This window comes from Protopterus annectens, chromosome 8.part0 (assembly GCF_019279795.1).
Source record: "Protopterus annectens isolate FY-2018-M chromosome 8.part0, PAN1.0, whole genome shotgun sequence".
NCBI classification, from domain to species: Eukaryota; Metazoa; Chordata; order Ceratodontiformes; family Protopteridae; genus Protopterus; species Protopterus annectens.
Window position 1 is genome coordinate 803918886 of NC_056741.1, and position 25190 is coordinate 803944075.

At 42.0% G+C, this 25190-nt stretch overlaps 1 protein-coding gene across 1 annotated transcript in view; it reads right to left on the minus strand.

Annotated features, from left to right (window-relative positions):
* The window catches only part of FAM50A (family with sequence similarity 50 member A), a 575383-nt gene that overhangs the window by 69685 nt on the left and 480508 nt on the right, over window positions 1–25190 (minus strand). The window contains exon 10 of the mRNA XM_044080267.1: window positions 23027–23075. Coding sequence (XP_043936202.1) covers window positions 23027–23075 — 49 coding nt within the window. The remainder of the gene's footprint in view (window positions 1–23026; window positions 23076–25190) is intronic.

Genomic DNA, 25190 nt, shown 5'->3' on the forward strand with positions numbered 1-25190 from the left:
TCCCAAAGCTAAGGATGGGTGGAGGAGTCCTAGTGGGTTAGTGGAGGCTAGAAGGCCCTGCAGAACTGCAGTGGCGAAGCCCGCCCTAGTCTTAGAGTAAAGTGGTAAGTGATGGTGTTTGGTAAAGGTGTGGCCTGAACTCCAAGTTGCAGCTTCCAAAATCTCCTTGGTTGGAACCCCCCTGAGGAAGGCTGTAGATGTAGCTGTTGCCCTGGTAGAGTGGGGCCTAATGGCAGCAGGAACTGGTTTTCCATGATGGGTATAGCAGAAACTAATGCAATGTCCTATCCATTTGGAAATGGTTTGTTTTGATATAGCCTTCCCTTGTGAAGCTGTAGCATAGGATACAAAGAGCTGGTCAGATTTTCTGAAAGCCTTAGTTTTATCCAAGTAGTAACGAAGTTGTCTGTGAATGTCCAAGGAATGCAGGAGTCTCTCTCCTTTGTTCTGTGGATTAGGGAAGAAGGTGGGTAAGTGGATGGTTTGATTTAAAGCCACACTGGAAACCACCTTAGGCATGAAGAAAGGATTAGTTCATAGAGACACTCTGTCTTGATGGAAAATGAGGAAAGGTTCCACTGCCAGTAGTGCCTGCAGCTCCGATACTCTTCTAGCTGAAGTTATTGCTAGCAGCAGGGCAGTTTTCCATGATAGGAACTGTAGTTCTGCAGAGAAAGCTGGTTCAAAGGGAGGTAGCGTAAGTTTTTCCAGAACAAAATTGAGGTCCCATGTAGGTGCTCCCCTGGGGGGCCTAATGTTTTTTGCCCCTCTGAGGAACTGCCTTAGCAGTGGATGCGAAAACAAGGGTGGGTCCATGTTGTAGTGGGCTAAGATAGCCGAAGCATGGATTTTAATGGAAGAAAAAGAAAGTCCTTTGTGCAACATCTCAGTTAGATACTGTAGAATGTGAGGCATGTGAGGCTGAATTATGTTTTGGCCTTTGGCTTGGTTCCAGGCACAAAAAACGTTTCCATTTGTCCGAATAAGCCTTCCTGGTGCTTGGCCTCCTAGCTTCCAGAATAACATCCATAACTGCTTGGGAAAGAGGAGCTGGCTGGATGCTTAGGTGATCTGCCATGCAGCCAGATTTAAGGTTTTGAGCTGGCTGTGAAGAATCTGATTGTTTTGCTGTGTGAGCAAATGGGTAACTTGTGGTAAAATCCAAGGTGGCCCCTGGGCCATATTCCTCAATAGTGGGTACCAGTGCTGGCGTGGCCAGTCTGGGGCTATGAGTATCAGTCGTGGTCTCTCCTTTCTGACTTTCAGAAGCACCTTTGTGAGCAGAGGCAATGGAGGGAAGGCACATACTGTCAGGTTTTTCCAAATGAATGAGATTGCGTCTACTTTCCAAGCTTGATGGTGAAATGTCCTTGTACAAAATTTTGTTAGTTGATAGTTTTGAGGACTGGCAAACAGGTCTATGCCTGGGAGGCCCCATTTTTGAGTTTTCATTGCAAATACTTGTGGATCCAGTTTCCACTCGTGGGGATCCATGATGTTTCTGCTGAGGTTGTCTGCCAATGTGTTCTTTCCTGGCAGGAATTGAGCTTGTAACTGAACTTGGTAAGTCAGAGCTGTTCCACAAGGTCATTTCTTGCCTGCATAGAGGGTAGGAGTGTGTACTCCCTTGTTTGTTTATGTACCACATTACTGTGGTGTTGTCCATCTTTATTGTTAGTTGTCCTGGATGTAATAGACTCTTGAAGGCTGCCAGAGCATTCTGTACAACTAGCATCTCTTTTTGATTGATGTGCAGATTCCTTTGATCTGCAGTCCATACTCCTTGAACGCACTGTCCTGCCATGTGTGCCACCCCAGGCGTAGTCTGATGCATCTGTTGTCATAGTTTGCCTGGCTGGGGGCAAGGTGAAAGGCTGACCCTTGTTGAGGTGACATGCCTGTGACCACCATAGAAACTCCTGTTGTAGGCAGGGAATGAGAGATATCATTGTGTCCAAGCTGTGGCTGTGTTGAGACCATACGCTTTTTAGGTACCACTGTAATTTCCTCATATGCAGCTTTGCAAATGGTATTAGAAGTATGCAAGATGCCATGAAGCCCAAAGTCTGCAGAATTTTTCTTGCAGTTAGTTGGGTCTTTGTTGCCATTGTTTTGAAATATTGAGTCAGTTGTAGTTGTTTGTCTGGCATCAGATAAGCCTTCTGGGCCATTGTATTCAAGCTGGCACCCAGGAATGTCATATTTTGTGAGGGTACTAGTTTTGACTTCTTTTCGTTTACTGTGTAACCCAGGCAACTTAGGAGATGTTTTACAAAAGCCAGGTGTTGTAAGAGAATATCCTTACTTTCTGCTTGGATGAGGCAATCGTCCAGGTATGGATATATTTGAATTCCTCTTGTCTGCAGTATGCAATTACTGGTGCCAGGCATTTTGTGAAGACTCTGGGTGCAGTAGATAAGCCAAAGGGCAGTACAGAGAATTGGTAATGGGTTGAACCTGCAATGAAATGGAGGTATCTTCTGCAACTTTGCCTGATAGGGACATGCAGGTATGCCTCCTTGAGGTCCAACGTTACTAGCTATGCTTCCTTGACCAACATGGGAAGAAGCTGCTGTAGTGTTAGCATCTTGAATTTGGGTACTTGTAAGAAGGTGTTTAGAATTGAAAGGTCCAGAATTGGTCTCCAGGCATTGTCCTTTCTGGGCACTAGAAAGAGTCTTGAGTAAAATCCTTGACCTTGCTCTCGAGTAGGTACCAGTTGAATGGCTCTCATGTCCATGAGAGCTGTAATTTGTTTTTGTGCCTCTGCTCATTGATTTTGTGGCAGGTTTGGCATTCCTCTTTTCATTGGCAAGGTGTGAAAATGGAATCTGTATCCTCGTGAAATTATGTCTAGGACCCATTTGTCCTTTGTGACAATGCGCCAGCTGTCTGAAAAAAGTACGAGTTTTCCTCCCAAGGGGGCTGCCAAGAGTGTTGCTTGGCCAGATGAGGTGCAAGTCATTGAGTTTGCCTTCTGGTAGATTGGGACCCATCTTCTCCTCCCTTCTGTGTTGCAGTGCCCCATTGGCGAGGCTTGTACTGGGCTTGTGGTTGTCCTCTGCCTCTTGGACGTCTGTATTTACCCCTCTGTGGTCTGTCAGTAGCTGGAAAGGACCAATTTTTTGTTGGCCAATTTCTGCTGAAGCGAGGGGGCTGTACCTGTAGGAAATCTTTGACTGTCTGCATAGATTTTGCCTTATCCTCCATTTTCTTTAAGACTTCTTCTGCTTTAACTCCAAAAAGAACATCCTGCTGTAAGGGAGCATCTAGAAGCTTTGCTTTAACATGGTCAGGCAGAGTTTGCTCCTTTAACCAAGCATGCCTATGTATAACAGACCCAGTCACAGCTGCTCTGCAGGAAGCCTCCAAAGAATCAAACCCACATTGTAAAGGACGTTTGCCCACCTGTTCAGTTGCATGCAACAGATCCTACATTTCTTTCAATTCAGACTGTTGAGGGAGAGTGCTTATTCTTTGTTTTAACTGAGAGATAAGAAATTGCTGATACTTTAGCATGTGAAATTGGCAATTTAGTGCCCTCATAGCTAGAGTGGCTGAGGTGTAAACATTTTTCCCCCACCTGTCTAGTGCTCTGGAGTCCCTTTCAGAGGGTACAGGATTTTTAGCCATAGAAGCCTTAGCCCCTTTGGGACCCTGGGAGATAGTCTCTGGATCAGCAACAGGGCTTTTATAAAGAAATTTGTGGGAATCAGGCACTCTATAGTATCTGTCAGGTTTGGCCGGAGCAGGAGGTAGACAGTCTGGGTTCAAACTGGATTCTAAGTAAACATCATCCACAATGTCTAAAACTGGTGGGATGGCAAGTGGTCTGTGCTGGGGGAGTAAAAGAAACTTTCCGAGCCTTATCTTAGAGTCAGATTAGTCCTGACCTTCCCAGTGAAAATGTTCCCTCATAGTGTGTAGTTTCCCCAAAGGAGTAGTCTTCAGGAGGAGAAGCTGAGGGAATGGAATCCTCAGCATCAGAATCTTCATAAGGGGAGAAAGAGTAATCTTGGTCCTCAGAGGAGTCTGTGAAGAAATGGACACTTGTTCAGAGGATGCATAATCTTCCTCTTGTCTAGGCCTTTTGTCAGGAAGGGGCTGGGAACCCCTGATTACAGAGATCACATCTTCAGCCATTTTGAGCATCTGTTTCTTAGGCATGGGGCCTTGAACAGGGGACTGAAGTGCAGTCCTTTTAGGTTTAATAGGAGTCTTTGTCTTAGGATATGTTTTAATGGTGAGAGTCATCGGTCTGAAGACGCCTTCAGAAACCGAAGGTGTTTCTGCAGCACCGACATCCTTTTCAGCAGTGTCGTTGGTAGGGCCTGAACAAAATGGTTGCGTCGGCCTGGTACATTCTGCCAAAAGTTCTGAAGCGGTCTCGGGTTCCAGATCTATGGTAGTCAGGGGCTGCGTCGGAGCCTCACTGAAGGCCGGAGAACCGGAGACTGGACCAGCCGTGGCCTCGGAATCTGGCTTAGGCCTGGGCTGCCTGTCCTTATCCTTGCGTTTTTTGTGCACGCCGTTAGTCGGCTGCTCCGACGGCATAGTGTAGTTAAATTTTCTACCTAAGTAGTGTTGTGCGAAATCAAAGCGTCTTTTAATAGTATGCTTGTTAAATCTAGCACAAAAACGACAACTACTGACGTCGTGGTCTGGGCCTAGGCAAGGTATGCAATAAGAATGAAAATCCTTATGAGGTATTTGCTTCCCACAAGAAATACAATTGTTAACTTTTTCTGACATCAGTCTGAGGCAAGAAAAGTTTCCCCAACGGGGTACTTAGCTTTATAGAAGACTTCGGTCTGAAATTCGAGTTTGAAAATCTCAGAAGTCGGCCGACCGGCACTTGCAAACTGCTTCTGCTTCGGGCACCGCGGCAAGAAAGACTGAAGAAAATGGCGTCGGATGCAGTATATATACCCCTGGTGCACTGACGTCAGGGAGGAAGCGACAGCAACCGACGCCGGACCAAGACTTTGGAATTCCAGACGACTGTGGGACCGCCTGATGGCAGGATAACCCAAGTGTGATGACTGCAGCAGGGTAACATGATGAACATCAAACATTTATATACTCTTATTCAATTGTGAAATATCTTGCAATGCTCTACCAGGTTCTTATCTACTCTCGTATATTTTGCATACTTGTATTTTCAACCAAGAGGGTGAATATCCTCTTATTGTATACTTACGGCTATAAAGTCTACAATCTGTATGCAACTACTCTGTAAAGTCTCTTTTGTAATTTTTTCTTCTCTCTCTAAACTTATGAAGTTTTTTCTCCCCAGGACTCCACTGAAAAAGGACACTTGTTGTCCAGTCGGACTATCCTGGAAAATAAATGTTAAATAAAGACAGTTTGCTCAACTTTTTCTTTTTGAGGCCGTAACAAGGACTGACCCCATGGGACCAGTAGTCTATGCCAAGGTCAAGCTGAAAATGGTGCCTCTTTCCTGGTGAAGACTAGCAGTAAATGCTAGTAAAACTACCAGCCCACAAAAGTTTCTTTTTTAGAAAGAAAAAAAAAAAAACACACAGTAAAAAGCACTTTCTAACACTATGCCAGCCCCACCATGGAAAAAATAAACAATTTCTCCACATAAAAAAATCACTTTCAAATACTATGCCAGCCCCACAATGGAAAAAATAAATTTCTCCACAGAAGATATGTTTTCACTTACTTAACACTACATTCAAACATAAGAGAAAAAAAGTGCTCCATTTAAAAATATGTTACAGTCTTGAAATAGTCTGTTAAAACGCAATACTCCTGAGCTTTAAATTAATTTTCCTGAAAAGGAAATTACTAAAACATCAATAACTTTAAGAAAATTAAAGGATTTTTTCTCCAAAGGGAAACTTGTCTGCCCAGCAAAGGAAAGCACAAGCCAACTGTCAATCCTCAAAATCCTCAGAGAAGCGTACTTTTCAGCCGCAGTAAACCTCTGAAAGGTTAGTGCACAAGACTGTCTTTTAGTCAAGCTCAGCTTGAGCTACTTGACAGTTCGGGCGCATGAAAGATGCACTGAAGCTTTGGAAACTGGTCAGCTGTTACACCCTTGGCAGGACAGAACCCATATAGCTAAGGCTACTGCAGCAGTGACAGAGATGATGAATATCTAGCAGCCTACAAATTACATTCTAGAATGTAACTGCATTAGTTAAAAGAAATGGAAAAAAGGACCAGCAAGCAAAGTGGCATGTGGTGATGCAGTTGGGTAAGGGAAGCAAAACAAGGCAAAATCTAATTTAAAACGATACAGTCTACCAGTGACTGCTTCAGAAAGTACTCCATTATATAAGTGAAGCACACAATTCAATTATTTTTTGTAAACAGAGATGATCGATAAAGTTAATACAAAAAAATGTGTTAATTATACAAATGCAAAACCAAAGCACAAGATTATGTTCTTTTGTACAGGAATCCCATGGGGATAAAAAGGCTTGGTAGAGTGACCTTAAGTAGGGCAAAGAAAAGGATGTGGGAGTCATTGCCACCTCAAAATTGAATCGTAATACAGTGTGAAACAGCAGCAGTGAATGACAGCATGATGTCTGGCTGTGTCTGTCAGTTATAAGATTCCATAGATGCTCAGAAAATCTTTCAGGTATACAGATTAGTCATAATGCTGCATCTATTTTAGTGTGTTCAGTTCCAGTGGCCATGCAGGCAAAGAAAAATATGGCCGACTGAGTGCAAAATAGTAAAGTTATCATAATGCTAAATAGAATGGAAGGCATAAGATGCAGGTGATAAAAAGACAGCGTATTATGTATACTGAAAAAAAAGTTATTACCTAGATGAAATGTTGTGTTAGGGGGTGAAGAAGAAAAATGGAGAAGGAAATGAATGCAACTGCTAAAGGGATGGTTGCAGGGACTTGAGAAATAAGACGTGGTAAACCTTGGAATGTACTTGCCCAAGGCAGTCAACAAGTGTGGGATGCAACAGTAGATGTTTGAATCATCCTTGTTCTCATATCACTTAAATGTCACTGGGTTACTGACCTCATTCTTCTAAATGGTATTTCTGACTCAGATTTTTTTCAGGTACAAGTCTATCAATCTCAATAGAAATTTGGTTGCCTGCCATCAATCAAATTAAACTAGCTAACCCCAGGGCTAATTTAGCCCCAGCTGGTCAAGATACTCTATTGATGGCCAGGAGACGAAAGTCAAAATGTGAAAGACTGCTACCCTTTGGCAGTGGTGTTGGAGGCTACCTACCCCTGTGCTATATTACTCTATCTTGCATGTTTTTCTGGAAGTTATTATACACTAACAGAGCTTATCACCCATAACTAAACATACACTGATGTCCTACATCAACAGCATAAGTATGCTCATCCCCTGCCAATTTGTCCCTTGCCATTAGAAAGCAAATTACCACGCAAAAAAAAGAGATGCACAACTATATACATGTGTGATTTACAGGGATTTCAACAGTCAAGGATGGCTTGGAGGATGATATTCCTGACCCACTAAGGTGAGTCCTTGATGTCAGATGTAACAGTATAGTCTTACTAAATCAACTTAGCTATGAAGTGGGCAGCACTGTCCCTGATAAATCTCTGTGGCTGAGGTGATATCCAAGCAGAAAACTACATCAGGACAATCAAAAAAGACAGAATACTGAGGAACTCCAAAAACAAAATACTGTTGCCAAGAAGGGATCAACACAAACTAAATGATCACAGTGTTCAAACCTGCCTGGGAAAAAACAGAAGCATGCTTGATACAGGTATATTTACAGCAACAAAGAAAATTACAGCCTGGGAAAGCTGACAGAACAATCAGTGGGGGCAAGGAACTAATTTCCCTCCCCATCAGTGGCAAAGGTGACTGAAAGCCCTTATTCAATCAGTGCCTGGGAATAGACTACCCATTTAAATCCAGCCACAACCAGCTACCTTCATGCGGGTAGTCTCTTCTCTAGACAAATGAGTCCCACTTTCTCTTCTGATAACTGAAAGCCACAGGAAACCATCAGGAAAGAATATTTATGTAGAAACTTATTAGAAATGAAGAGTTTTCCAGTTGATTCCCTTGATCTGGTACAGAATCCTTTGATTCCCAGCCTTCAGAAGCCTGACAGCTAGCAAAAATTCAGGTGTTTTCACCTCCTCCTCCTGGCTTGGCTAAATTCCACACCTGTTGATGTCAGGGCATCTATGGTAAAAAGAGGCATCAGTTGGCGCCATTTTCAGATCTTTCTTGCCACGTTTCATTAAGAGGCTTGTACTATAATGGTGTTGTCAGTACAGTAGCCAGAATTTGCAGGTAAGTACCAAGTTGGGGCACTGCCTTAATTTTTACATTACTGATTTGCATACTGTATTACCAGGGATTAAAGTCAATAGCTGCATTAGGTGTACGGCACAAATGCCTCACAGGGACTTCTAGAACTTGTGCTCTTTTTCTTTCTTAACCAGGCCCCTAAACACGACGTGCCTAACTGTCCCAGTGCTCAATTTATTAGCCACAAGACCAGCAAAACTCTGAGTGCAATCCCTTGAGAATTATCCTTCCTAAAAACCCACATCACGCCTAAGTCTGCCATTGCAACTGATGAATCTTCCTCCAATTACTTCAAGGTAAAAAAGACTATAGGGAAGATAGTTCAGGAAGACTATGACATAGCTTTGAAGTCGGATGACTCCTTTTCGGCTCAAGTGCACAGTGTTGAGACAATTTGGCAGCCCCTGTAATCAGGTTGAAAGAAGTCAACCTACTTAAAAGAGCTAAATGGTATTTCTGACTCAGTAAAAGGGAGCTTCTCTCAATGACCACCACCATGAAACAAAAGCAAACACCAAAGAAGTCTAGGGCCAAGCAAAAAAAAGCCCAGCCGCCTCCAAAAGAGAGGAAAGACTGGAAAGGATTCCACTCTTCTGAAGCCCCTAATAAAACAAAGGCCTAAACTGCACTGGAGTTAAAAGTGTCCTAGCCAATTAGCCCATCTGCAGCAGAGGTCACCCTTCCAAACACCTTGAGGACCCTACCAAACTCCAAGGCATTAGTTCTCATCCACAAACCACTTTTCAAAGCAGCAACTCCCAAATTCCGAGAGAGAGCAGACTACAAGCATTTCTAGAAGACAGCAGCCCCAGCCATTCATCTATGAAGAATCTGAGTTGAAACGCAAAATTTACTCCATATGTCGTTCAGTACCACCATTCCGCTAGGTCCACAGTCTTCACCCATCATTACTCCAGAATCCAAAAATATTCACACCAAAAACAAAAGGCCATATGCACACAGGAAGTTTTTATGAGCAATAGGAAAAACCAAGATCCATACCAAGTGAGTAGCAAAACAACTGGGGGTAGTAGGAATGAGACAGCATACAAAGTCATGTATGGCTTCACAATATGTGGAAGCACAGAACATATCCATACTCAAACATGGAAATTTCCCAAAAAAGATGTAAAATGCTAACTGGTAAAGATAAACCTGATCAAGAAATGATCAAAATAATGACATTAATCTTAAGTCCTCAAAACTAAACAATACTTGTTTACAAAAAACATGATGTTCTTCATGTTTCACTGTTGCAGTCATCACACTTGGGTTATCTGCCTGCAAGTAGCCCTCAGTCGGCCTGAATACCAGAGTCTTTGGGATTTCTGCGTCTGATGCTGTTGCCTCTTCCATGACGTCAGGTCGTCAAGGGTATAAAACATGCAGCCGATGCCATTACATCAGTCTTTCTTGCCGTGGAGGAGCCTGATGCAGAAGCAGTTCGCAAGTGCCAGTCGGCCGCTACCTGAAATTTTCGTTTTTCGAGTTTCAAACCTGAAGTCTTCTAAAGCTAAGTACCCAGTTGGGAATCCTTTTTTCTTGCTCTAACCGATGTCAGAAAAAGTTAACAATTGTCTTGCCTGTGGAAAGGAATTACCTCACAGAGATTTTCATTCTTAATACGTCACTTGTTTAGGCCCAGACCACGATGTCCCTCGCTGTCGGTTTTGTGCCTTAACGCCTAAACCATTTGTCGTCGGGCTATCCTTGTTGCTAAATTCTTTAGCTCTCATTCTCCATATTCCGAAATGGCTTCGATAAGCCATCCGACTAGCGATCTTCCAAAAAACGTAAGGATAAAGACAGAGACAGACCGGATAGGTCCAAAACTGCCGATGACGCTTCTGTTAAGCTAGTCGCCAGTCCACCGGTACTCAGTGAGGCGCCTTTGCAGTCCCGGATACCTGCTTCTACATATTCGCAGGCCTCTGCTGAGACCCATTCAGAGTCTGGTATACCACGAGATGCTTCTTCAACTATGGAACCAGAAGATGTCTCTGCCTTGGATGGGTCCCGGAGCCGCTGTGCAGGCACCAGCTTCTGAGGGTGTATTCCGACCTACTGATGTTCGCGTTAAACCAACAACTTTGTTTCTGGCTAAAACTACTGAGTTTCTCGGGCCAACAGTTCCCACTACGCCTAGAAAAAAAGACAACCAAATCGCCTACTCAAGCTCCCATGCCACAAAAACAAATTCTTAGAATGGCTGAAGACCTTATTACTCTAATTAGGGGAAGCTAGTCTTCCCCTGCTAAAAGACAAAGAATTGAATTTCCTTCTGATTCTACAGACCAGGAGTCTGATGACTCTGACCCTTCTGATTACCAGGGCATACCCTTATTTACCTATGAGGATTCAGATGCAGAGGATTCCATTCCCTCTGCCTCACCTCCAGAGGAATTTTCTTTTGGTGAAACCTTGCATACCTTAAGAGAGAAGTTCCACTGGGAATGCCAGGACTATCCTCAGTCCAAAAAGAGACTCAGAGTATTTTTAGATTTGCCTCAGCACAGGCCTCTAGCTATACCCCCTGTCCTAAATATTGTAGATGAAGTCTTCATGGAATCCAGTCTTACTCTCGACACTTTATTGCCACCAGCCCCTAGGAAACCTGACTCTCATAAATTTCTCTTCAAGAATCCTACTGCGGATCCAGAGACCATTTCCCAGGGACCTAAAGGCATTAAGGCTACTACAGCCAAAAACCCTACCCCTTCAGACAGCGATTCTAGAGCTTTAGACAGATGGGGCAAGAAGGTATATACCTCTGCAACTCTTGCCATCAGGACTTTGAATTGCCAGTTTCACATGTTGAAGTACCAGCAACATATTATGAAACTAATTAAACAAAAAAATGGTGTTACTTCCAGATTGTGCAGAAAATAAAGATTTACAAGAGTTGATGCACTCTGCAAACCAAGTTAGTAAACATACTTTGCAGTGTGGGTTTGATGCCTTAGAAGCATCTTGTGGGGCTGCTGTCACTAGGTCTGTACTGAGAAGGCATGCTTGGCTGAAGGAACAAATCTTGCCAGACCATGTCAAAGTAAAATTACTAGATGTGCCATTAAATCAGGATTGTTTGTTTGGCACAAAAGCAGAAGAAGTTCTTAAAAAGACGGAGGAAAAATCTAAATCTATGCAAACTGTCAAAGATTTCATACAGGTGCCGTCACCTAGATTCAGTAGGCACTGGCCTTCCAAAAACTGGTCCTTTCCAGTCCTTCCCAGGCCTTCTCAGTCCAAACCCAGGGGAAACAGATCACCAAGACTACAGTCTCAGGGTATGCAGAGATCTAAACAATGGAGTGCTCCCACCTCTAAATCAGGGGGTGGTAAGCCACACCCTTATGGAAAAAGTTCACAATGAATTTTCAATCATCATGCCCAGCCATGCCCAAGTACTTGCACCCCTAGGTGGGAAACTCACCCTTCATGCAAAAAACTGGATGTCCACTACTCAGGACCGATGGGTCCTAAACACTGTATCCCAGGGATGCAGACTCTACTTCCACTCACTGCCAACCCCAAGTGGGTTGCCAGACCTTCCTCCAAACCAGTGGGCAGAGGCTCAAAAACAAGCGCTTTCCCTTCTCAAAATCAGGGCTATTCAACCTGTTCCAGTAGAACAAAGGGGACAGGGTTTCTACTCCAGGCTGTTCCTGGTGCCCAGAAAAGAGAGCTCTTGGCACCCTATCCTGGATCTGTCAATTCTCAACACCTTTCTGGTGGTCCCAAAATCCAAAATGCTTACACTGCAACAGCTTCTTCCTATGCTAGCCAAGGATGCCTGGTTAGTCACCCTAGACTTAAAAGAAGCTTATCTGCACATCCCCATAAGGGAGTCCTGCAGGAAATATCTACGTTTCAGCGCAGGCTTTGCACCATCACGTCTCTGGACTTCCCTTTGGCTTATCTACTGTACCCAGAGTATTCGCAAAATGCCTAGCTCCAGCCACTGCATACTGCAGGCAGAGAAATATTCAAATTTACCCATATTTGGACGATTGCCTGATTCAGGCGGACAGTCAGAAATTGTTACTTCAGCACCTGGCATTTGTAAAAAGACTCCAAACTTCACTGGGGTACACCATCAATGAAAAGAAATCACAACTGGTGCCCAGTCAAAAAATTGTATTCCTGGGAGCAAGCTTGAACACAAATTCCCAGATGGCATTCCTCACTCCAGAAAAACAGGGCTATTTGACAAACTACTTCAAACTAATGGCCACGAAAACACAGCTATCTACAAGGAAAATACTGCAAAGCCCTAGGGTTCATGGCCTCATGTATTCTACTAATTCCAAAAGTCTCTGGTGTCAACATTCTCAGGACCTGGGAACAATGATTCCTATCATACCTTGTCTAAAAACAGAGCTCCTTTGGTGGGCAGGGGCATAAGGGCCGCCCAAACCCTGACAACAGATGCATCAGACTATGCATGGGGAGCTCATATGGCAGGCAAATGCATTCAAGACAAATGGAGCCCAGGACAAATTCCCCCTGCATATCAATCAAAAAGAGATGTTAGCTGTACAGAATGCTCTGACAGCCTTCAAATACCTTATCCTTTCAGGACAGCTCCTGATAAAGACAGACAACACCACAGTTATGTGGTACATAAACAAGCAGGGGGAACTCATTCCTACCCACTCTGCAGGTTAGCCATGGCCCTGTGGAACACAGCCTTGAGCAACCAAGTGCACCTGCAAGCTCAATTCCTGCCAGGCAAACAAAATTCACTGTCAGATGACTTAAGCAGAAATCTACTGGACCCACATAAGTGGAAATTGGAAACCAACCTATTCAGACTTCTAATCCAGAGGTGGGGGACACCAGAGGTGGACCTCTTTGCCTCCCCCCAAAACCACCAATTGAGCAAGTTTTGCACCAGGAGTCCTCACAGGAGAGCCTGGAAGGTGGATGCCCTATCTTTTACATGGGAAAACCTCTCAATTTATGCCTTTCCTTCTCTGCCCCTCCTCTCAAAAGTACTACCCAAGATCAAACAGGACAGGCCAAGGACAATCCTTATTGCCCCAGACTGGCCATGCCAGCACTGGTACCACTCCTACTCAGTCTGACAGCAGTGCCACCCTGGCACCTACATCAGACCCCTTCCCTGCTGTCTCAGCAGAAGGGACAGATTTTGCATACACAGCTGCAAACCCTAAACCTTGCAGCCTGGCTTATCCCCTGAATACACCACCAGCAAACAGATGCTAGACGTCATCCTTGAAGCCAGAAGGCCTAGCACTAGGAAATCCTATGTTGAAAAGTGGAAGAGATCTTGTTCTTGGAGTCACTTTCAAGGAAAGGACACAGCTGTACCCACCTTACCTCTAATCACTGATTACCTAGCAGACCTGCTCCACAGAGGCCTATCCTTCTCATCCATTACGATTCATGCCTCTGCTGTCTCAGCTCGTTATAATACTGAGCCACCTCTCTTTTCTCACCCTCTCATCAAACAGTTCCTGAGAAGAGCTAACAATTTAAGGCCCCATAAGAGAGCTTGCACCCCGGCCTGGGACCTTAACTTTGTACTGGAGAAGCTCACACTTCTCCCTTTTGAACCTGCTGCTTCAGCAGAGTTAAAATTTCTCTACTGGAAAACAGCCTTACTTCTAGCCATCACTTCATTAAAACAGTGTCTGAGTTACAGGCACTAATGGCTGTGGAACCAATCATTATTTTCCATGCTGACAGGGTTTCCCTCAGGACTAACCAATCATTTATGCCCAAGGTGGTATCCAGTGTGGCTTTAAACCAATCCATCCATTTGCCAACTTTTTTCCCTAATCCTCAGAATAAAGGGGAAAGGATCCTGCACTCCTTGGACGTGCACAGACAGCTCAGGTACTACCTGGACAGGACTAAATCTTTCAGAAAATCTGACCAGCTGCTTGTAAGCTTTGCTACAGGGGCAGAGGACAAGGCCATTTCAAAGCAACCCATTTCCAAATGGACAGCACACTGCATCCATTTCTGCTACAAGCACCATGGAAAACCTACCCCACAGGGGATCAGAACTCATTCCACTAGGGCTACCCTCAACCTCTACAGCATTTCTCAAGGGAGTCCCTACCAGGGACATCTTGGAAGCTGCAACCTGGAGTTCTGTACACACCTTCACCAAACATTACCACCTATTTTTTTCTAAATCCAGAGCTGGGTTTGCTACAGCAGTCTTACAAGGCCTGCTAGCCAGTCCTAACACTTCTTGACTGCCTCCACCCTTCCTCAGCTTTAGGATTCAACCCAAGTGTGATGACTGCAACAGTGAAATAGAATACAGCTGTGTACACTTACCATAAATGTAGATGTTTGAGTGTATTCACTGTTGCAGTCCAGGTTTCCCTCCCCCCAGCCCCGTCTTTCTCTAGCCTTTCTACCTATCCTCTTTATGGCCATATTTTATGGCAGGGGTATTTACTTTTTACTGGAGGTGTTCCACACCATTTAATAGCTTCCTATTTTGGAGGTTCCTGACATTTAGGGCAAGAAAAACAGATGTAATGGTGTTGGCTGCATGTTTTATACCCCTGACGACCTGATGTCATGGAAGAGGCGACCGCATCCGATGCAGAAATCTCAAGACCCTGGTATTCGGGCCGACTGAGGGCTACCTGCAGGCAGACAACTCAAGTGTGATGACTGCAACAGTGAATACACTCGAACATCTACATTTATGGTAAGTGTACACAACTGTACTTTTTGTCATTTAAATGTTGTACCATTCCCCCCAAAAAAATCTAACAAAGGACTAAGTAACATCCAAATTCAAGCTGCAGCTATATCCTTACAACTTAAAACTAAAAATAAAGGATATATTAATAGAGTTGACAAGAAAATCTCAAACCATTGCAAACATACTGGCTTGGATTAACAGTCAAATCCATGTCAAAAGAGACAGCTGACATTCACAAACCTTAGCTGTTACAAAATGTTTGATTCTGAGCAAAACTGCACCTATAAGTTTTGCTCAGGGTGACAAATATAGAGGCTATCAAAGCAAGTACATTCATACTGTTTATTGCTACACAATCAGACTCAAATGCAATATTTACATACGTGTGACTTTGCTATACTTTAAATGGGATGGTAGAAAACAAATACATGAAAATGAATACTCTCGCATCAAAGTTCAAGATACAGCAGCTTTATTTCCTTTGGAACCAAATGCACAACATGTAAGGTCTTTGGTTTTTTTTTTCAGCCAAAGACCCCCAAATATTACTCCTTGAAGATGTCATCAAAATATTTCACACGGTTTTGGAGACATGACCCTTTATGTTCCATAAATGGACTAGGTAACATGTTAAGCTTTTGCAAAACAGCACAGAAATTACACTTGTGGAAGATATTCAACACAAGAGCAGAACATCAATCACCGAACAGAAAAGCATTAACATTTACATTTATCCACCTCCCATATCATTTTGTCAGGCCATGTTTTGTTTATCTGTCTCATTCTTCCTAAGAGCCACCAATGCTGACCTTATGCCTGCAAAGGTACTAAAACAATTTGCACAAGGCACTGGCAGATGTCCACTGTTGTCATGTACTTTTTTTGTTCTTCCAAATAATAGAAACTCCACAAAGAACTGTCTGTTAAAGACAAACGAGTTGCCACAGTAATCAAACAATATAGTGAATTGCAAACATATAAAACTGATTTAACACTTGCAAAATGGAACAACTTCAACCTTACTTATGTACAATTCTCCACTCAGTAATGGACCGTGAGCAGAGTTAGTTTTATAGCAATTTCTGCACCACCACTGCAGCACTACATCATAACATTTGGATAAATCCTAAGGATTATGTGGAAAGGGGATAGTCTTGGATAGTTGTTTCACCTGTAAAACAACCATGTCAAAATCCACTGCACCTTTAGAACTGACTTCCAGCTTTTCATGTTTGATGAATGACTGAACAGCTGCCCATATAGCATCTTTTAAACTATTCTACACAGAAACAGTGTGGAGCGGTGTGCTTTTAAGCTGCCTTGCAAATATTTACTGCATCTATCATAGCAAAACAATCAATACAGCGAGGTCAGCCATTTAGAAAATGTTTTTTAATTAAAAAGAAGGTCTCCTTTATCTCCTCCTGTATTTTTCTGGTATAGTATTGTAGTAGTCTATGCAATTTAGCAAATGTAAACAACGCTCACTCCTTTGAGTAGTCCAGATAAAAAAAATTGGCAGTTAAATGTACTGAATCAGAGAAACAGCAATGACAATCACTGGCATGAAAGAAGGATTAGCTTTCAATTATAAAAAAAATGTAAAATGATGCCTGCACATGACCGAATGTAAGTACATAATCATTCTCCATGAACTAACATCAGAAAGGGGAAAAAAGCATTTTCTAAGAGAGAGATTCTACATCTGTCATGTTTGCTGGTCCAAAATGGGAGTAAAGTTAGATTTTCCAGCATGAAATTCAAGTTTCAGAAATAGAAATGTTCTCTTCCGCCAGTTTAAAGTGTAGGGCACCTTTAAAGGAAACCTTAACAAGTGGATTTACTGCTCTATGGGGTCAGCATGAAACAAGAAGAAACTGCAAACACACTGTAGTTCACAGGTTAATGGACAGTTACAAGATTTACGACTTCAAGAGCCCATTGATAAGCCTAGCCTAATTTCTCAATTTCCCCAAGCCGAGCAGCCTGCTTTCAAAGTTGAAAAAAATATCCTTCATCCTAACAGGCAACACCTTGCCCTGTGAGTAAAGACTACAGTAAAGGCAAGGTTAGCCACATTCATTAAGACAGAGCCACTATGGTTGCCTTGGTTAAAAAAAAAAAAAAAAAAAAGCTATTAGATGATACTGTTTTTGTCTCGCTTTGCTTTCAGTAGTACCTTCTGAATCAGAGGAAAGAGAGAGAGTATGCAGAGAGTAAAGTGTGAGTGCATAGAGAAAGAAGAATCTCTCCTACAAACTGTCTTACTTGTTTCTACTCTGTAAGACTGGCTCAGTGGCTTTTCTACCTATACCCAACTGGTCCATTTTTTCCTATAAGGGCAAGAGCCAGGCATAAGCAGGTTAAACAAGCACCCGATGACCCACTCATTCATTTACACGTAGTCCAATTGGCTAATTTTTTCCCTTATGGCAAGACACAGATGGTGGGAAGTGGGGCACCTTGCTGGTCCTGTGGAGCTACCTACCCCACTGCAGTGGCTTTTCTGAGCTCCCTACTGTTTCCTTACCATAGGGAGCATGCCACCCAAGCTTCAGCTTTTTGTGAGTGCAAAAAAGTGTCAGAGCATGATCATAAGCTCATGCTGCTTAAGTGCAACATCTAGTGTACCCACTAAGTATCACACAAGAGGTGAGACAGAGCCCATCTCCCGCCCCAAAGGGAAGTTGAGCAGGCAGTGTCAGCTCACTCCTATCTTTCCCAACCAGCTATGACAGATGTCTGGGCTGCTAATAGAAATTAGGTAACTTTGGCAATATTTTGGGCTTTTTTTCCTTGCATTCATACTTGTAGACCTCGGGTTTAGCCTGAAAATGGTCCACCAAGATAAGTGCTCTATGCAGGCTAACAAATAAACACATACAAATTCCTCAGTGTCACTAATGCTGATCTTCTCCAAACTGTCTTGTGAGGAATTCAGCAACTGACTGATGAAATATGTGGCAAACAGGTCAACATCTGGTATGCTCCATATCGTTATCTGAATGATATTTACGTGTGTATGTACATATACATACAAGATATATATATATATATATATATATATATATATATATATATACACACACACACACACACACACACACACACACACACACACAGATGCCAAAGTGTTTTGAGGGTTTTGGTCTTTGTTTTTCTGGAAGGCCATCACAGATGTCTCAGTATGAGGGTGAATGCTAAAAGACCTCAGCTCAGTTGCCAGGAACCTACTTCTCAGATGAGAAGCAAATGGACACCACTCAAATCAGAAATCAGTCTCAGTACTCTCAGAAAGACTTCATACACAACCAGTGCTGCAGCTGTTCTAGTTTAGGAAGACATGCTTACAGCTGACAGCATGGTGGCTTCCAGAGGGGTTTTGCAAGAGGCCTTGAATGATATTGACTACATTTTTGGGGCTGCAAGTATGTTTTCATGTTTCCTCTCCTCTTGGGATTTTTTTTTTGAATGCATGCATTTCTGGGTAGGTTCATAGAGGCCTTGGATAAAAGACAGTTTTGGATCTACGGTTATTGGTCATAAATCTTGTGGAATGCAGAATGCTACATCATGCTGTGGGCGTGAAAAAACAGCACTGGCTATGAAAATCCTTCTGCATGATTTGTTTGGCACACTCAACGATTTTATTATGTTTGTGAAAAAAAAACTGGCATCACCATCAATGTCAGGCACTAACAATGGAGAGCAATCTCTAATGGCATGAAAATGATTCTTCTACACGTTACTTACCAGTAATCTCAGAAAAGCAGGCCAACAGTTGACAGCTGACTCTAGTTCAGTATAGAATTGCATTCAGATGGTGGTGGCAAGAAACATCTGAAGACAGCATTAGCAGATGCCTCTCATTTTACAACCAGCATCCTGATGTCCAAGTGGGAGGGAGTTGGCCAAAGCCAGGATTGTGAAGGTAAAACTCTGGAAGTTGGGTTAGAGCACAGAGTTCTAGCAAGAAGGAATTCCAGAATTAATGAAAGCAACAGTGAATACTACAGAAAATAATCTAGGAGGGTGCAAAATGACATATCTAATAGACTTCAGGTTAACTGCCAAAGTTTTTCTGTTACAGCCTATTACCAAAAAAGCTGCATAATCTTTGAATCTTTGCCTGCTTCTCGAGCAATAAATAGTTTTGTCTGTACAAAAAAAGGATAATTTATTGCAATGTACTGCTTTCCCAAAGAAAGCATTAGGAAAATTGTCAGACTTGTATACTGCACAAAACGTTTATACATTTTTGCTCCTATAAGGAAATCAACCAGATAAAAGAAGAGGGTTGTTTTAACTTCTGAGACATGCAAATACTGAAGCTAAATAACTGATAAATGCTCTAAAGGTTGTGGATAGCTTAAAGAGCAGAGTAGAGAAATGAAAACAGTGTTGAGCTAACAAGACTTTAAGATACAGAGTGCAAGATGGTCTTAAAGGGATATGTAATTAGGCAGGCCTCATCTATATTCAGATTTGCCAGGTAAGAAACATTCTATAAACTGCAGATGGGATGTCAAATTCATCATAGGATGACTTTACATTTATGAACTTATTCAGGTATGATAAATTTAGAACTGGTCTTGGAGTGACGTTCAAAATTTTCTGAGAAAATAAGCAGACTTTGGAAATTAAATCTTGACTGGCATACTATATGGAACCATTGAACTGCCTTTCTGAAAACAGCGCACCCATTAACTGAATGGCTTGGTCTTCCTGACACAGTGGTATCTTTAGAATAGACTGCTTGTGGTTTCTCTTGAAACTCTATAGTTCATCACTGATCTTATACACAAGTAACCCTTTAAGCATGCTTAGCTGCTGCTATGAAGACTACATGTAATGGTGAAAGTTACCCTGGAGTACTACTGCAAAAAAGGAAGGGAAAAGATTAAGCGTGGAGTCATTTTGAGGATCTCTAACTGTAGCTGCCTTTTCCTTCTGAGGATACTGAAGAAGATACCGCTACCATCTTTATTTTCTCATTCATCCCTGTCTGTCCATGAGGCTGCAGGGTATGTGTTCTTTTTTTATTACAAGACGTCTTATTAAATGAGAAATTCCTTTGAAACTGTGGGATTAGGAGGATGAAAACTATATGAAAGAAGACTCTGTCCTCCTACTGATAATGTCATACTCTGGTTGAGAAAACAACACATCATAAATAACTGGGCATCTAACAGCAAATATCGAACATCTTCAGAAAGTGTCACCATTCTGAAGCACACATGCCTTCCTGTTAACCGTTCCTGATATAGCTGATCTTCAAGAAACATCTACTGCATCACAAAAGGATATTAGGAGTACACAAATCACTTTTAGCAGTTGCATACATCAAGTTTTTCAAACTGCTTGTCAAGTTTATTAGTTTCTGTAGTGCATTGTAAATCTAATCCAAGATGGAGTTTTGACATATTACCATACAAACTAAACTTACAGCTCTAATGAACAAACTGGTAGACATACATGTTTGTGTCATACCCAACAACTCACTACCTAGCAAAGGGAAAAAACGTTAAGAGGGCATACATCCTATTTTGGGAGTATGCATAAATAGAAATGGAGGCAACTGCAACTTTTGTAACTACTCAAAATCTTGTGCATTTGTAGGGCCCTTAAAATACCTACCAGATTTTTTTTGCTGCCTTGGACTTTGGGTACTGTCTATTACTTTTCATAACACCATGAAGAGTACCACTACGGGAAATAATCATTTTTGACTCTGGGTGACTCATTTCTTACATCTTCTAAAGGCTAACTGAAAAACTCTCCCATATAATCTACTACCTTTGCAAATGTAAAGTGCTCCAGAGGAGAACTGGAAGATTATGAATGTGTTACCATCACGGTTAGAACCTGGGAAAGGAGGAAAATCTACCAGAGTCTAACAAAATCTTCACTTCTTGAAGATAAGAGCATAGCTTTTCCTCCGTTTAATACTAGAGGCCTTGATCAGTACCAGTAAAGGTTCACATCTTTCACTTCTAACCACAGACAAACACTCCGGCATGAAACCAACAAGTCCCTGATGCCTCGAGTCTCCTTACACTACATTAAAATATTCCTCAACAACAATGTATAACCAAAAACTGACAGGGGGAAACAGAACCACAAGTACATGAATGCACACTGAATAAAGCCCTCCTGATAGATGCAAAAGTTTCCAGCTTATTTAATATAAGACACACTGGATATGAAGTCTTGTGCACCTGCACAGGACCCTGGGATAGTATGATGTATGTACGGATGAAAGTGCTAGTTTTATTTTGACATTTTGTGTTTCCAAAGCAAGTGAAAAATTTTCATATACTTCAGTGACCAGCTTCTGATCACCATCCTATGACAAGTAGTGGAGGATGCACATTTTTCTTACTCATTTGTTTTAGGGCTTTCTTAGTTCTTCCCCCTTCTCAACTTTATCAAAGCATTCCTTTATTTTTTTTTAAGTCACACTTTTTCTTCTCAATTTCTCTTAAATTGAATAGACACTGAGGCTTTCCAAGAAAAGTCCACCATTTCTCAGTTTTAAAGCCTTCACATCAATCTTGAAGTTTTATTTAATGGACAACAATGGGATTCTATTATTAAATGCTCAACTTCTCTGCCTTTTTGTCTCCCTATTCACAGTTCCTGCTATGAATAAACAATACAGCATTTAAAATATTTTAAATTGACCTTTTCTCTCTGCTAGAACAGTACCTTACTGTATTGTGGTAGCTTCATGTTCAAAAAAACTTTTGTACCACTCTGGAAAAGTTTGCTGCAGTCTCCAATTCACTTATGTCATCAGGCCACTTAATACAGTTAGTTTTCTGGCCATTTCCCCAACCAAACTGACATCACCACTACTGTCTTAAAAAACAAACTCATGCTGTGCTGTCACAGCTCCCTGGTCCTTCCCCTACCCATACAGAAAGTAAAGGCTAGAACAAGGAAACAGTACACAGAGTCAAGCCTCCTGCTGTGAGCTGTCAATCACAGCAGGTAATAGCTCAAATTACCCTTAGCACTTTGACAGCTAAGGAAGTTAGGTGTGAGGGGGGATGGGAGATGAGTCAAAGTAGTGCAATTACGGCTTCACAAAAGACTGCAGTTTAGTCATTCTAAAAAGCAGTAGCAGTAGAAAGCACTCTGAAAGTCTGTTCTGTGGCATTTGCACTGTTTGTGTTTTAAGTAGTCATTGAACGGCATGAAATGTTACTTAATACTGACTGAAAGACAGCAGTGTATGCATGCAAAATCAATGCAGTGACAGGAGCTTTAGGAAGAAAGAGGCCTGTGTGATGTATTTTTTTTTAAAGACAAGCACTGCATTGTGGGATACCTAGAGGCAGACTAAACAATCAGAATTACTTCAAGATGCCAGCCCCCATGTGGTCAGACAAGGAAATTACATTTAAAAATATTTAAAAAAATGTAAATAGGCCCAGAGTGGTGTTAAAATGTAGGAAACACCAAACCATGATGAAATAAAACATGTTTGAGTCTGTGGGTGCGGTTCTCCTTTAACTGGTAAGATTGAGAAATACACTGGCATTAAACAGAACGAGCACTGAATGCATGGATATGCTGGGACTACTTGTTAACCTTAAGTAGTTTTACTATTTTGAAGATATACTCTTACTTGTTCCCATGGTCTGTAAATGATTTCTTTTCTTTATGTATCTGATGAGAAAATGATGGACATTAGACTAACACAAACCGCTTAGCAAACAAAAGTGCAACAGTGTGAACAAGGACCATAAGGCACTGAGACAGAGAGAGATGAAGACCGTGACAAAGCTGGGCACATGCCTCTTACATCTTGCATGAGTATTTTCACAGGCATGAGACTAGTGTTGCTCTTCACAGGGAAGAATAAGACAGCTGAACAAAAGGCAGCTGGCAAAAGTAGAAAAGAAGGTGGGTAAATCCAAACGTTATGATATTATCACATTAAAGTGACCACCCTTAAGAAGGGTTTAAATAAACTATACTACCAACATGTTGTCAGAGGTAGTATTTTGCTACTACTTACCACTTTTACCCCGTGCTTTTGTCACAATGAAGTCATAAAAGCTGTGGTGCTGAGGAGAGAGAAAAACAAAACATTAAAATGCACAAAAGGGCATATCACACATTTGCTAAATGGAATGCTATCCAAGTGCATGTTTCAGCAACTAACCACTTAATGAACAGAAAATATGACCTGAGACAGTAGTCATGGGGAAAATGCCAGCTATCATTGAACTCATGGCAAAGAAAAATGGTAAATGAAGCAGAATTAATAATGAAACATAAAATGCTGGACAACAGCTAGAAATGCGAAGTTACACAACAGTAGGAAACAGGACAGAACAAACCACAACTATATAACAGTTGCTGATGAAACTTGTCCAGCCTTAAAAATTAGCAGTGTTTTGTTAAATGAACACGGGCAACAGTAAATATAAACAAAACATAAAACACTCAAAACAACCCTGAATTAATGAACCAAAGAAAGGTAGAACTATAATACATGTGTTAACACTATGGCACAATAAAGGCCAAGTGTGCTACAAAGAGCTCAAATTGTCAGAGATACTGGATATTTTTTTTAAAGTAACCATAAGAAGCAAGTACAATGCTCTTACTTCTGAAATCTCCCACACTCAGTATAAAACTTAGTATGGCAGGCTGACCCATGTCAACTCACTTACTGAATTTAATATTATGCATAATAGACATAATGCAATTAACTGGAAGGGGGGACTGTGATTAACAGTCTGGCTACCGAAAAGCTGTAGCATATCTAATTAAGTGAGGAATATAACAAAACTGGTGCCCAAAGAGTCCTCATCTGCCAGAAGTCCATACAACTTCACATACTGATGCAAACAGTATGCACTAATACTTATCAGTACGAGGCATTAAGTATTTCAAGAATAACAGCAAACAAGCAAATAACCTGCTGAATTCCACAGGTTCATATGGGGAAAAGGTGTTTTGAATTGGTGCAAAAACACAACTTTTCTGCAAATGTCAGCATAACAGGAGTCAAAACAATACTGCTTTTCTTTTAATATTTTTTTCTTTTATTTTACTGAACTACCCTAGTTCAGCATCATTTCTAACTCACGCCACCAGGGAAGGAGGGCAGTTGACTGTAGCAGTAATCACAACACAAAGTACAGTTGTGTAGGCTTACCATAAATGTAGATGTTCGAGTGTATTCTGTTGCAGTCATCACACTTGGGTTATCTTGCCTGTAGGTAGCCCTCAGTAAGCCCGAATACCAGAGTCTTAGTATTTCTGTGTTGGATGCTGTCGCTTCTTCCATGACGTCACGTCGTCAGGGGTATAAAACAGGCAGCCAACGCCATTACATCAGTTTATCTTGCCCCAAATGTCAGGAGCCCCGAAATAAGGAGCTAGTATATGATGGGGAACACCACCAGTAAAAAGTAAATACCAACGCCATTAGGAATAGCCATAGAGAGGAGAGGTAGATAGACAGAGAAAGCCAGGGGGCTGGAGGGATTGAAACCAGGACTGCAATAGTGAATACACTCAAACATCTACATTTATGGTAATTGTACAAAACTGTACTATGTTCATGTTTCACTGTTGCAGTCATCACACTTAGGTTGATTCCCAAAGCTGAGGAAGGGTGGAGGCAGTCAAGAAATGTCAGGGCTGGCTAGTAGGCCTTGCAAGACTGCTGTAGCAAATCCAGCCCTGGATTTGGAAAAGATAGGCAAGTGGTAGTGTTTGATGAAGGTGTGTACAGAACTCCAGGTTGCAGCTTCCAGAATGTCCCTGGTAGGGACTCCCCTGAGAAATGCTGTAGAAGTAGAAGTAGTCCTAGTGGAATTTCCCTGAGGGTTTGGTTTTCCATGGTGCTTGTAGGAGAAATGGATGCAGTGTGCTATCCATTTCGAAATGGTTTGTTTTGAAATGGCCTTATCCTCTGCCCCTGAAGCGAAGATGACTAGCAGCTGGTCAGATTTTCTGAAAGGCTTAGTCCTATCAAGGTAGAACCTGAGCTGTATGTTCACGTCCAAAGAGTGCAGGATCCTTTCCCCTTTATTCTGAGGGTTAGGAAAGAAGGTTGGTAAGTGGATGGATTGGTTTAGAGCCACACTGGACACCACCTTAGGCATAAAGGATGGGTTAGTCCTGAGGAAAACCCTGTCCGCATGGAAAATAATGAAGGGTTCCAC